The sequence below is a fragment of the Schistocerca cancellata genome, chromosome 4 (genome assembly GCF_023864275.1).
Source record: "Schistocerca cancellata isolate TAMUIC-IGC-003103 chromosome 4, iqSchCanc2.1, whole genome shotgun sequence".
Lineage (NCBI taxonomy): Eukaryota > Metazoa > Arthropoda > Insecta > Orthoptera > Acrididae > Schistocerca > Schistocerca cancellata.
Window position 1 is genome coordinate 613,542,996 of NC_064629.1, and position 13,369 is coordinate 613,556,364.

General features: G+C 39.9%; 1 protein-coding gene across 5 annotated transcripts in view; it reads right to left on the minus strand.

Annotated features, from left to right (window-relative positions):
* Positions 1 to 13,369, minus strand: part of LOC126185180 (plasma membrane calcium-transporting ATPase 2) — a 391,073-nt gene that overhangs the window by 127,729 nt on the left and 249,975 nt on the right. For all 5 annotated transcript variants that reach the window (XR_007536978.1, XM_049928035.1, XM_049928036.1 and 2 more), the window contains exons 5-7: positions 4,389 to 4,557; positions 3,387 to 3,581; positions 505 to 731 (exon numbers count right to left, since the gene is read on the minus strand). Coding sequence is in view for 4 of the 5 variants with exons in the window: in XM_049928035.1 (XP_049783992.1) it covers positions 505 to 731; positions 3,387 to 3,581; positions 4,389 to 4,545 (579 nt within the window). In the remaining variant the exon portion in view is untranslated. The remainder of the gene's footprint in view (positions 1 to 504; positions 732 to 3,386; positions 3,582 to 4,388; positions 4,558 to 13,369) is intronic.

The window sequence follows — 13,369 nt, forward strand, 5'->3', positions numbered from 1 at the left end:
ACAGCTGTAACATACATAATGAAATCAATAGTAGTTATAACAGCAAACAAGAAAGTGAACAATTTACAGCAGTTCATGAAAAACAGAGTAAAAAACACAAATGACAAGCAGGTAGATTTAAACTGAGTGGATTGGCAGGAGGAGGAGGAGGAGGAGGAGGAGGAGGAGGAGGAGCAGTTACACTATAGTTGCCAGTATAAAAAGTTGGTTGTGTTTCCTCAACACAGTAGCTGTAAATCATTTTTAATATAATGTCAACAAGATAGGCACATCTGTACTCAGCTTTTAACTAAAATTTTTAATGAAGTGTCTTTCATGTCTCAGGTAAATTTGCTTCCAAATCTTCATTACAACAGATTAGGTCTACTTAAAAGTTACAACTTTGTGTAATATTTTTGTTCTAGTATTTTATCCAGATTTATGTTAAGTAAGGTTAAGTCTTAAAAAGCTAGGTAACATGAAAAAAGTGTTCTCAACAACTAATAAATCAATTACATAGCATACCTGGCATATGTCGCCTACAACTATATCACCAACAGAAATTTGCTTAACTTCACCACCTCTTATCACAGAAAATGTGTGTTCACCTTCAATTCTACTTTGTAGACCCCGAAACTGTCTTTCTTTTGTGTAATCATTGAATGCTGTCACAATCACCACTACTATTACAGAGATGAGAATGGCCAAACCCTCTATCCAGCCATGTTTTGCTTCATCTTCATCAAAATGTGCTGTAACATTAATACCATTTATTAGCAATACTGATTCAAAATGGTGACCTTTGCCCAATGAGAAGTGTGCCTTAAAGCATGAAAGAATTGTTTAACTAGAAAAAAATAAGAAATAAGTTTACATGGAATTATATACAGTCAGACTATTGGGGAGAAGGAATCTGTGTTTACTTGAGGCATTAACTGCGAATCTACCAGAAAAACAAAACAGGTGGTGATGGATTAATTACAGCTTCATTTACAGATGAAAATAGCAGTAAACTTTTGACACATTGTAACAACAATCACACCTGACTGCTAATAATATATATATGGAACTTCAGTTTACGTGAATTTCACGGATACTGAAATAATCTGATCAATTACCATCACACTTTAAGCTAAATGAGTAAGAAATGGTAGCACCAAATGTTTTATCTTAATCACTGTTTTTCAATTTTAAAAATATTTCAAATGGCTGAAAAGGAAAACTGAGTGCTGTAGGAAGTAACTCCACAGTAGGAATTCACTGCTCACAAACCATTCAGCAAAAAAATGCACTGAAGGCATGGACTGAGGCATAATTTGTGCAATTTGAAAAGCAGAGACTGCATTGCATGTAAGTGCCCACCAGGTTTACTGTAAACAAGAATCAATTGCAGACATTAACAAAGTATCTCAAATAATGGGTAGCAACATGTAGGCACAGTAAGAACAACACAGAAAAAGATTTAGAAAGTACGTTGGCATTAAGTCCTTTCACTCTATACAGAACAAGTAGTGACATACGTTGCAAAACAGACAAAAGGCAGAACAAATGTTTAAAAAAAAAAATTGCACATCTGTTACTGTGGAATGAAGTTTGGGGAGAGACTGAAGTGCTATAACGTGAAATGTTTTTCTGAACATTAGTTCTCTCTCCCCCATTATTTGTACAACAGAGTTATTTGTTAAGAAACTGGTACTATAGATCAGAAAGGAAAGATATTACCAGTAACTGAGGACATTCCATACAGGAAATATTAACGTCAATTGCTAGTGAATCTGCTTCAATAATTCAATTTTTTTCTGTCTTAAATCAATATTTAGAGTTTTGTGAACAAAATGGTAGTTAAATGAATCTATTCAGACATCAGGAACATCTTTATAAACAAATTTAAATATTTATCGGTATGCAGCAACGACCGTGTTTCCACTGCGGTCAGATGTCAAATGGCGTACTCATTATTTTACCAATTTGAAAATATATGCCTGATGGAAGAACTGTAAAATTGAAAATTTAGAGTGTGTTGGTCATATCCAAAAGAGGAAGAGGTGGACAAACTGCAGCTCTATTATCGTTTAGCCATAAAAAGGGATCGAGACAATATTAAGGCCATGAAGAAAGCAGTATGGGCTACCTTTTTCCATAAGGCTTCTACGGATGACCATCCACAGCATGCTCTCTGTGACAGTGGTGTAGACACCTGGCATGGATGCAAAAAAGCAATAGAAAATGGTGAGACTTATGCACACCATCACCCCCTGCCATTTGAGGTATTGGAAGCAATTAAGCCCACAAACAGGGACCTAAGTGACACTAAACTGATGTCACGGTGCTTACATGGAAAGACACAAAATGATAATGTTTCAACCATGTGATATGGAAACGCCTGCCTGAAACTGTGTTTGTTGGTTTCAATACCATGAGATTAGGTGTATTAGATGCAGTTGTTTTGGTTTAATGATTAAACATTTAGCAGATGTGATGTTTTACAGTTGTTGAGACTAGCTCCTAGTTTCAATATGACAAGCACAGATGATAATTGATTCCTTGAGAGTTGCCAAAGGCAAAAAATGGCTTCTTGAGGCAACTAAAGAGGCCAGAATAGCAAAGAGGAGCAAGAAAAGGAAGATAGAAGGTGAGGAACACACAAACCAAGAATATTAGGCAACTGGAGGGTTTTCAGAACAACAGAGGTGAGTAACAGATGAAATGCACTTTAAACAGAATTTCCCAAGAAACAAATTTTCTGATGTTTATTTTATACACAAGGAAAAAAACTATTTGAGCTAGAGGTCTGAAATTTTTGGGGTATTTCAGGCTACCATTTGGAGAGAAGTAGACAACAAACACCAGTTTAGAATCACCAGGAGGAAAAATATACCCATATTAATTATAAAAAATTAAGGTAATTTCGACTGTCTAATTTATGTATTTATAGTATAAAAACTATTGATTGAAATCACTTGATTTTAGTCTACTTTCTAGATAACAATGTCATAAATGTGTGCACAAAGTTTTAAGCATCTAAGGAAAGTAGTTGATAAGTCTATAGACTTCAAACATAGACTGGCAGAAAAAATTTTAAATTACTGACTGGCATAAATGTTGATATAATAAAGTTTATATCAAAGCTATTCTGATTATTCTTACACCGAAATTTTCATCCTTAAAACACTTTCATTGTCCTAAAATTTCATTGTATTCAGGGTTCACATTATGTAGTTAGACCCTTAAACTTCATGGAAATTCTTACTGTTTTTCCACCCGTTCATTGGCAAGTTACCTTAACAGAGAATGGGGACAGATACGGGTAACAAAGAAAATGGCATCATGGTATTAACTGTGTGAAAGCATGCATTGTGGAGCTGTTAACTGCTTCATGTGTTAAGAGTTACAGAAAATTCACTTACCAGCTCCGTCATCTGATGGTTGATAAAAAGAAAGACCAAGTGATACCAAAGCAGCAACCTCCAAAATGATAAGAGTAACATCTTGAAGAGCTTCCCAAACAAGCTGCAGAAACGTTTTAGGTGGTTTTGGTGGTATCACATTTGAACCAAATGTTTCTCGCCTGTGTTCAATGTCTACCTTTGATCCACTGAGACCTGTAAAACAGTAACTAATTAGTAACATGAATGAAGTAGTTTAAATTATTTGCAAAGAAACAAGACAAACAAATCCCCTACTCAGCAGCAGTATTGTGACAATTCCTATGACCAGCAGAAACTAAGTTTTTAATGAAAAGGAAAGCTGGACAGATGTAACACAGGCTAGAAACAAAGCGGTAGAATTTAGGGATGATGTATTGAACAAAAGTTTTTTGCAATTACAGTTATTGGATTACTAACAATAGAGACAGCATGCAAATCTACTGAGGAACAAGTTAATTAACTATTATGTCTCAACATTTATTATAGGCTAAAGTAACACAAACAGTACCATGTGTCTACTATACGAAAGCGCATAGCCTATATGGTATGGTATGCAGTTCTTGGGAAATTTTAGTCTTGCAGAATAATCACTTAAAACTTAAAAATGAGTAGTAAACATAACTGAATGTATTACTAATCAAGGATTGTGCAAAAATGCTTTAAATTTCTTCAGAACTATGTCCCTTCAAGTGTGCTGTATGACCCATGTCTTAACTATGAATAATATGTATGTTACTACTATTCTTTTCTGTTTTCTTTAGTGCAGTCAACTACCCAGCAATCCCTCTATATGGACGGTGCGTAGGCGTGGGTAAGCAGAGGTACAGGTAGCAGGTAGGAGGAGAGGGGGGGGGGCGGCAGAGAGAGAGAGAGAGAGAGAGAGAGAGAGAGAGAGAGAGAGAGAGAGAGAGAGACAATGTCCTGCAACCAAGTAACACTGGCATTATTAAGGAAATATATATGTGGTTAGAGTAAAGTGACCTTCGCTGGGAGAGGTGTAGAGCTTCCTGCAGATTTCTTGAACCCCGCCGAGCTCGTTGACCTTGCCAATGCCCTCACGGCCACGCAGCTCCATCAGGTCACGCAGCTGCTTCAGCGTGATGCCGTACTGCGCCGGCCGCCCGTCGATAGTAGCCATCTTCGTTTGCGTCTGAAAAATACCATGCAGTACAGTCAGTCTAACTCACCGAACCCAGCAGTACATTGCTGCACCAGAAGTGAAGTTAAGATTTGATTTGATAATACTATCTCCAACAATCACGCCACACGCTCTGCACGCGTCAGTTCTTAACAACCCTAATACGTCAGTTTCTGAAACGGCGCCATCTGAAATATTGGCCCGCCACTGTGCAATGAGTGCGTCACGAATGGACTAATGGCACGTGTGTGAATAATCAGTGGAAAATGTACGCGATACTACTATTTTTAAGTGGTAGACAGTTTTAGATGTATGCCCAACGACACAATACAGGGGAACAGCTTACCTCCAAAATAATCCAGAGGAAGAAACAGAAGTGATGATAATTCGACTAACCCTGCTGCATATGGGGCTGAAGTAGATGAAATTTATTCCTCTGCATACACATTACAGCTGATTTATCGCAGTGGCGGCCCATGTTACTTGAAGTTGGGTTATGCACCACATTTTGCAATGAAGTTCAGGAGGGAATTACTTTTTTTTTATCTCGGCACCTCACTTCTTAACATGTGGTCCCAAAAAATGGTACTTCAGAATACGCCTTTTCGAAAAGATGTGGCTAATATCACACGTAGAAACTCATATCAGACAACTAACAACAAGAAAGCACAATGTTGGAATAGGATGATAGTTCACGGCGTTAAATCAAATACGTAGTCACTAGCTATTAGAAATGGCGCTAGTACAAGTCTTGTGTTAAGGGTTTCATACATTAGATACGTAGGCGCCGCCCTTACGTCAGTACTTACAGGCATCCTGGCACATTGCCTCTACGAAGTCGAAAATCAAGTGATGTAGTGTATTAAATAGCAAATATGGTCCTGACGAGGAGGAATGAAGCCTGGAAAAATATTCAATGCTATAGCCCACTCTTCAGATATATAACAAGTTCGTCCAATGCAAACAAAATGATTGTATTCTTGTTTATTCTACCTCCACCATGAGACAACGAATGCTCTGTCAGACGAAAACAGGACACACAACAAAGCCACTTATGTCCCTGCGATCAAATAGCGCTGTTGGTGTATTATTCTGGTCATAGTAACTCACATTTGTAGACTAATAGCAAGATGTATGGCTTACCGTTTATTTCCTTAATTTTTTCAAATACGTCGGTAAATTTATCAAAATAATTGCTCATCATTTAGAGATTACCCTTCATCCTCGCGTCTTGTCGTCACTGACTTCGAAACATGTCTAAAATGTGTGCATATCAACGTAATTGTTAGACGTTGTCCGAATACAGATTAAATAGTCTTCTAAACATTGCCTGTCCTTAAGAACAGAACAATATTCACTGCGAAACAGTCATTGTAGAGTACAACATTCACTGCTGGCATATAATTATCGTCATGCCCAACCGTTGGGTATGCAGTCCTAGGAGTTCTATTTGGAACTCGTGCACTCGCTCTTCTTTCCTGGCTGGTATACACCACTTATAGCCGGCAAGAGACTTGAAGTGGCGAGTTCTCAGATGAATGGGCAGCGGCGGAGCCTGCCGAAGTCTCCGGGCTATAGATATGGTGAGTACGGATATGACAGGAGCAGGACCCGATGGCGAGCTTAAAGCGAGTATACAGAGCTCATTTCTCATATCAAGCTGACCTGCAACCAGCCAATAAAAATTCAGGTGATACGACAGCTGTATTCCTCCTAGAAAGTCATGTGAAGCAAATATTATGCAGTTACAAAAACATGAGAAGCACACACAAATAATACCGTTAAATCATGAACTGTCTTCCTCTTGAAACTTTAGTGTAGTGTAGTGTAGTGTAGAAAAAGGCAAATTATGTAACAACTACACTTCTACGGGAGTTTTGCCCTTCTGTCTTTTGGTGATGCGAATTTGTCAATCAACCGCTAACTGAAGACTTATCTCCATCACTACATCTCTTTCGCGAAGGCCGAAAGTCTTTCCTACTTCATAAAATTTCTTGCGAATAAAAAACTCTTTCCAAAGTAAAAGACATCTTTCTGCACCGACGTCATCGGATAGGGCAAGATCGTGGCGAACACTTAATTACCTCATCGAAGATCGTCGCACCCTGTATCACGAATTCCTATGGAAACATGTGGATTTGATGATTGATTCAGTTCATCATGACCCCATTAGGATTAGTCGAAAGAAGCACAGAAACGAATAAAATTTATTAAAATATTTCACACGTATCTATTATGCCTAACTTATTGTTATACACCATAACTTTTTTTCTATATGTACTAGTCAACTGCGCAGTTACGTTGACCAATCCAGAAAAAAAGTGTCAGTTCTAGACATGAACAGCTGAAGATTCATGTTTATTTTGGTACTTCGGTGGTTTATGTCCTTAACTCCTATTTTGGTCCGCGCAGGTTCCCTCCGAAATAACAGGCAACATGAAGTCAAATATCTAATCATATTTTTACAAGTATCACTTTTATATGTTCACAAACTATTTCTTATATTAATATATTTTGCACAGTATTTAAATTCGGTAGTTTTTTCAGAAAGTAAGCTTCTCCTGGCCACAAAACTGGGAAAATTCTCCAACTTTTAAAATTACTCGTATTTATATCAATTTTCACTCACATATCTATACTGGTAAAGTAGTAATCACAATCCAGAAGCGATGAGATCTAACGAAGCTCAGCAAGTTATCAAACCGGAACAGTCTCCTCGAAACACTGCAGAACTTTGAACACGAGAAAAACGTAATGGTAACGCACACAGTAATACCAACGTTTTCCTACAGTCCAGTCACTTAACTATTTGTAGCAATGTTGGCACTAAGCACGATTTACGTGACAATATATAAAACGAAGTTAGCTTTATGAGGGAACATTTCCACCGAAACACCATCCTATCAAATTTGTGGATGAACTGGTTGGTAAAATTATGGTAGCATGAGCACACATTCTCCCTGGTCGCTTCTGCGCATTTGATGTACGATATGTTACACCAGAAAAACTAAGCCAGATTTAATTACTGAATAAATGTACGTGCAAATGTTTGTTTTCAGAATCTAGCAATTATTAGAATTTAACTAACTTTGTTACTTGAGAAGCATAATACTCTGTTTCTTCCCGTCCACATTTACCACTTTCATTTGTGTGTACGCCTAACCACTTGGTACAGTTCGTTGACTCGTGTTTATATCCTACATTAATCACTGATAGTGAATTTGTTATACAGAAGTGAGTATAATGTTTATGAACATACCATTTGCAGACAAGCATTTAATTCTTTGATGATTATAAATAAATTGCCTGACGTGATTTCTCAAACGATCCAACCAAATAGTCACCTGCAAAATCCTTCAGTGATTTTGTCATTCAGTGAAATTATCTGTACTTTCCGTTTTCAGATTTTACTGAGCACCAACTGTTTGTAACGCCATTCAAAAAATGGCTCTGAGCACTATGGGACTTAACTTCTGAGGTCATCATCAGTCCCCTAGAACTTAGAACTACTGAAACTCACGACCCGTCCTCACAGCTTCAATTCTGCCAGTACCTCGTCCCCTACCTTCCAAACTTCACAGAAGCTCTTCTGCGAACCTTGCAGAACAAGCACGCCTGGAAGAAAGGATATTGCAGAGGCACGGCTTAGCCACAGTCTGGGGAATGTTTCCAGAAACAAGACATCGTCTTATAAAATTCGACGGTTTACCGCTCTTACTACCGAATAACTGAGGTGCAGTTGGGTAAAACGATAATTTTCACTAGTAATTTAATTTCGTTGAATGACGCTAACCTTCATTTTAACACATTAGCACATTTATTACATCTTCAAACTACTGTCACACACTTTAATTTCCGTGATACTTTGAACATGAGGAGACATTGATGGTAAGTAGACTTCCGACTGTTCTGTACAATTTACATTTCATTGGGGATGCATCGTCAGAAGTACTAGGGTAGAGTTAGCAGAAAATGTTTTATGATTAGACAGTGTGGTCAGAAATAGTCTGCAAAGCCTGGAAGGATGTTTCAGGGTAGGCTTCGCTGAGAAGTAACTTATTAAAAATTTCGATACGTTGGGCCGTTCATGAGTTGATTAGCATTGAACTTAGTCACCCCACTATGCATGCAAACTGAACCGCCCGCCAGAGACGGTGTCGCCAGAAGTATCAAGACCAAACAAGACAGCGATACAAAAATTGGACATGTGACTGTAGTAAGGATTGAATCGGAGCCGTCTCGTGTGCTATCATCTACACTGAGGGGGGGGGGGGGGGGGCAACAACAGACGCTAATTGTATCTGTCAGGCGGGTTGAATTTGCGTGCGCAACGGTCTGATTGGCCAACTTCAAAGACAATTAACTCGCAAATGGCGCAACGTATTTGATTTCTCAGCACAACATACCTTGCAATACCCTTACAAGCTTATCGGACAGTTTCTGACCAAATGCGTACGTCTAAAGTATGTAGCCTTTCTTGTAGAAGTGAGACATCGCACATCAATATTGAATATCAAGACATAGGTCAACTCTTAAAACGATGGCTATGATTAAACCATAGCCTTCATACTCCCTACAAAGAACTGACCTGTAGTACACAGTTCCGCATCATTAGTTAACAAATGCTTTGCAATGTGAGATTAACGCACCAGATGCAACTTTTAATCTCTCCTAAGCTAACACTGTGCTGAATTGGGATTCACTGCATAGAAAAAGATTCAGTTACCATCCGTAACATAACAATCTTCATTCCTTGCCTACACCCACACAAAACTGTGATTTACAGATGCTTACGTAGGTCAACACACACACACACACACACACACACACACACACACACACACACACACACACAGTAAGCAATCTGAGTTTGTGGGAGAAGCTGTGGAGCTATAATGTAGGGTGTGTGTGTGTTAAGAGGAAGATGACTCCACATTAGGGAATGGCTCGGAGCACTATGGAACTTAACATCTATGGTCATCAGTATTAGGGAATGCATACGTGGATTAGGTATGGGTGTGTTTCTCCAAGAAGAGAGCAGAACACGCTACACTCCTGTGTGGGATCACCATAAAAAAAACACGTGGCAGATAAACAAGCGTTTTCCAGTATGTTTTGCTTGACTATGCAAGGATGCAATATACCTATGGAGCTACGATCTAAACGACACTTCAATGCATATAAACCGCTAAATTTCCTTTCCAGGTAGGTGTTTTTGGGTGGGGAGCAACAGTATGTTCACAAAGAATATTTAGGTCGCTTATCGTAATATGCGCAGTTTGGTCGCAAATGATGCAGCTGTCTATAGTAAGACAGCAGTGGTGGGAGGCTGCAGTAAATTGCTGAGGTTCGAAGATTGGTACACAGACTGGATGTAAATAAATGTAACATAATAAGCAGACACAAATTGAGTAATCCTTTACTGTACAATTACTCTATTGGTGGAAACAGTAACTACCGTAAAATACCCAACAGTCACCATCAGAAGCGACCTACAGTGAAATAATCACATAAAGCGAAAATAGACGCTGGACAGACATTTTAGGGAAATTTAATTCATAAACGTAAGATGCAGTGGGTTACAAAACACTTGTTCGGCCGATTTGCTAGTATCGTTCCTTCGCCTGGCATACAGTGTTACAACAGGCACATAAGATTATTTCCCAATTTCCACAGATTAAATGTAATAGGAATTCTGGGAAGGCTGTGCAGTGTCAGTTACACCTAAAGCCGTCCTCAAATGGGGCGTGTTTCTCATGGTGATGAACGTCACACGTGGTGTCCTTGAAATGATCTGTTACATCTCACGGAACGTGTTCCTAATCGTGATTTGTGACCGCAGCGCTCGCTAGTGGCAGTTCTCGGCTATACTTTGCGCGCAAATCTGAGTTTCTATGCGAAAGCAGATGCGCGTGCAATAGCTGCGTTAAATCTTTTAGCGATTGTCGAAGAAGAGTGGAGAAGAACGTTTTGGACTCGACGGCTTGAACAGCGAACTGCTGCCCGACGAACGCTACATAGTGCTGTACAAAGATCTGATACATACTAGTACTAATTATTTATAAACTCAATCGAATCTCCTTGCCATTTTCGGTTTTAAATTGACCATCGTTGAAGTGTAATGTCCATACTCGCGATGTTGTATTTACTACCATCACTCTGAAGTAGCGTACTTCAGAGAGATTTCAAGAATGGGATTCGTTTCGTAATTTCATTCGAATGCAATAGGAGATTTTTCAAAGCTGTTCGCCATCACGGAGGAAGATATTAGCTGGCAAGATACGAACATGGCGCAGTCCATAAAACAACGAGATAGGTGGACATATATCTCATACAAAGTTTCATAACATCAAAAACCTCCAGTGTATAATGTATGTTTGCTTTCTGACCTAGACCAATAGTCACAGTAAGATCTCTTGTCCATAGGTAAACATTCCAGTCGTTGGCCTATGCAACGAGAATTGCAGCGAATACATTATTTATAGCACTGTAGATAACACTGCTATGAAATAAGAAAGACCCAGAATATTTGCGTAAACAAAAGGACAGAAAAAAATTCTAAGTAACTACACGTGAATCTGCCAACTCTCATAGTTCATGATTCTACTAACTACATTACAGCATCATGGCTACAGCACCTTAGTTATATCGCTGACACTGACAGTTCTATCTTCAAATTTCATAATTTGATATTTGAAACAAAATTTACAAAAAAAAAAAAGGAGCGATTTTGACGGATTATTGTGCCGCGGCACTAGAGCGGTATACTTTCAGAGAACACAGGTTACAACACTAAAAGCATTAAATGTGGGAAGCCTTCGACTACCGATGTATGGTTTCCTGTCACTGCATTATAACAAATCGTACCTTGACGCGTTTTCGAGAGAATGTGCCGATGCTTTTTAACAGCTTATAGCCATACCACGTGCTACATAAAAGTCGCCAAGTACACGGTGAATTCCATACAATATGGCGTCTCCTCAGGTCTGCTTGTGACGTAAAAAATGCCCCATCTCATTGGCCACGTTCCTATCCACAAGGCGTTACCTGACCTGCCGGGCTGTTCATTTCACACTTCGCAATGTAGTTGAACGTGGAATTCCACGCTGTGACATCACCAGCTCCTTGTCCATGTACGTTTTGATGTCCGATGGGAGGATGGCTGAATTTATACAGGTTGTTCCCGTAAGAACACGCAAAAATTTAACAGGACATAGAGGATGCACCACTGACAATCTGAGATAGGGAACCTGGGGGTCGGAGAAACCAGCTTGAATAAAATCACAGTAATGTGTAATTTATTTGTATTAGTTACAATTAATTGCAAATACCATCACTGACACAATGAACTTACCATTTGTACTATACCACACAAAATGAGCTGAAACTGACTGCCATCAAATTCAATGCAAGCACATCGGCCAACAAGATTCTGACGCACCTTGACAAAATTCCCTGGTGTGTTTAGAATCACATCACCGGCAGCTACCATTCTGGCAATTAATCCCAACTCCGTATCAACTGGGGTCTCATACACAAGTGACTTTAGATCTCCCCATAGGAAATAATGAAGGGGATGCGGGTCAGGTGACCTCGCAGGCCATGGAACAGGACCACCTCTTCCAATCCAGCGACCAGGAAGTGAAGCATTCAGATGGTTGCGGACATCCACACTGAGGTGCGCGGTGCGCTGTCATGTTACGTCCACATCATCAGACGGAAAGTGACCGGTACGTTCTCCAGCAACTCAGGTACAACTTTTTGCACGAACCTAAAGTACAGGTGGTCATTCAGACGGCCAGGTAGAAGATGTGGCCCAATGAGATTGTTGCCTACAATGCCGGCCCAGATATCCACAGTGAAACGTACTTTATGGTGTGACTATACGACAGTGTGAGGGTTTTCCTCGTCCCACACTTTGCTATTCCTGCTGTTCGAAATACCATCACGATCATATGAAGCCTCGTCAGTAAACAGCACGATTCAGGGGAAATCTGGTGATCAATCCGTTGTTGGAGCAACCGCGGACAGAATGCAACCCTTGGTGCAACGTCAGTCGCAAGTATTGCACGGACTCGCTGTGGGGGATATGGTGTAATTATTGTTCGTGGACTACTCGTCTCTCGCAATTATCTCCAGCGCCCATTTCACGTGCAATACGAGGAGTACTTGTTTTAGAGTCCACTGCAACGCGTTCCAGCACCGCCTCTTCAAAATCAGGTATGTGCGTGGTTCCTCATGTTGCCACGTCTTTCGTTTCCTCTTTCCAATGAACCAGTCTCCCGCATTCGTCGATCGAGAGAAACACACTCGTAGTGACGGATGGTGCCTGTTAGGAAATCGTTCCCTGTACAGCCTTTCAACAGCGACAGCGTTGCAACGTGCTTCCCCATACACAAGGTTCATGTCAGTCAGTAAAATTGTACCGATATTGCTCCTTATGTATTGTACATCTCTGAATAGCACTGAATAATTGAATGGTCTGTCGTTGACTGGTAGTACGTCCAGTCATGGGACAATGTAAATACGATACAACAGAGGCACCTCATGTACAAGTGAAGTAAACGAAACCTGCATCTTGATGTCCTTCAAATGGTTCAAATGGCTCTGAGCACTATGGGACTTAACTTCTGAGGTCATCAGTCCCCTAGAACTTAGAACTACTTAAACCTAACTAACCTAAGGACATCACACACATCCATGCCCGAGGCAGGATTCGAACCTGCAACCGTAGCGGTCGCGCGGTTCCAGGCTGAAGCGCCTAGAACCGCTTGGCCACAACGGCCGACCCTGATGTCCTAGTAATGAAGCTCGTTCTCCTTGT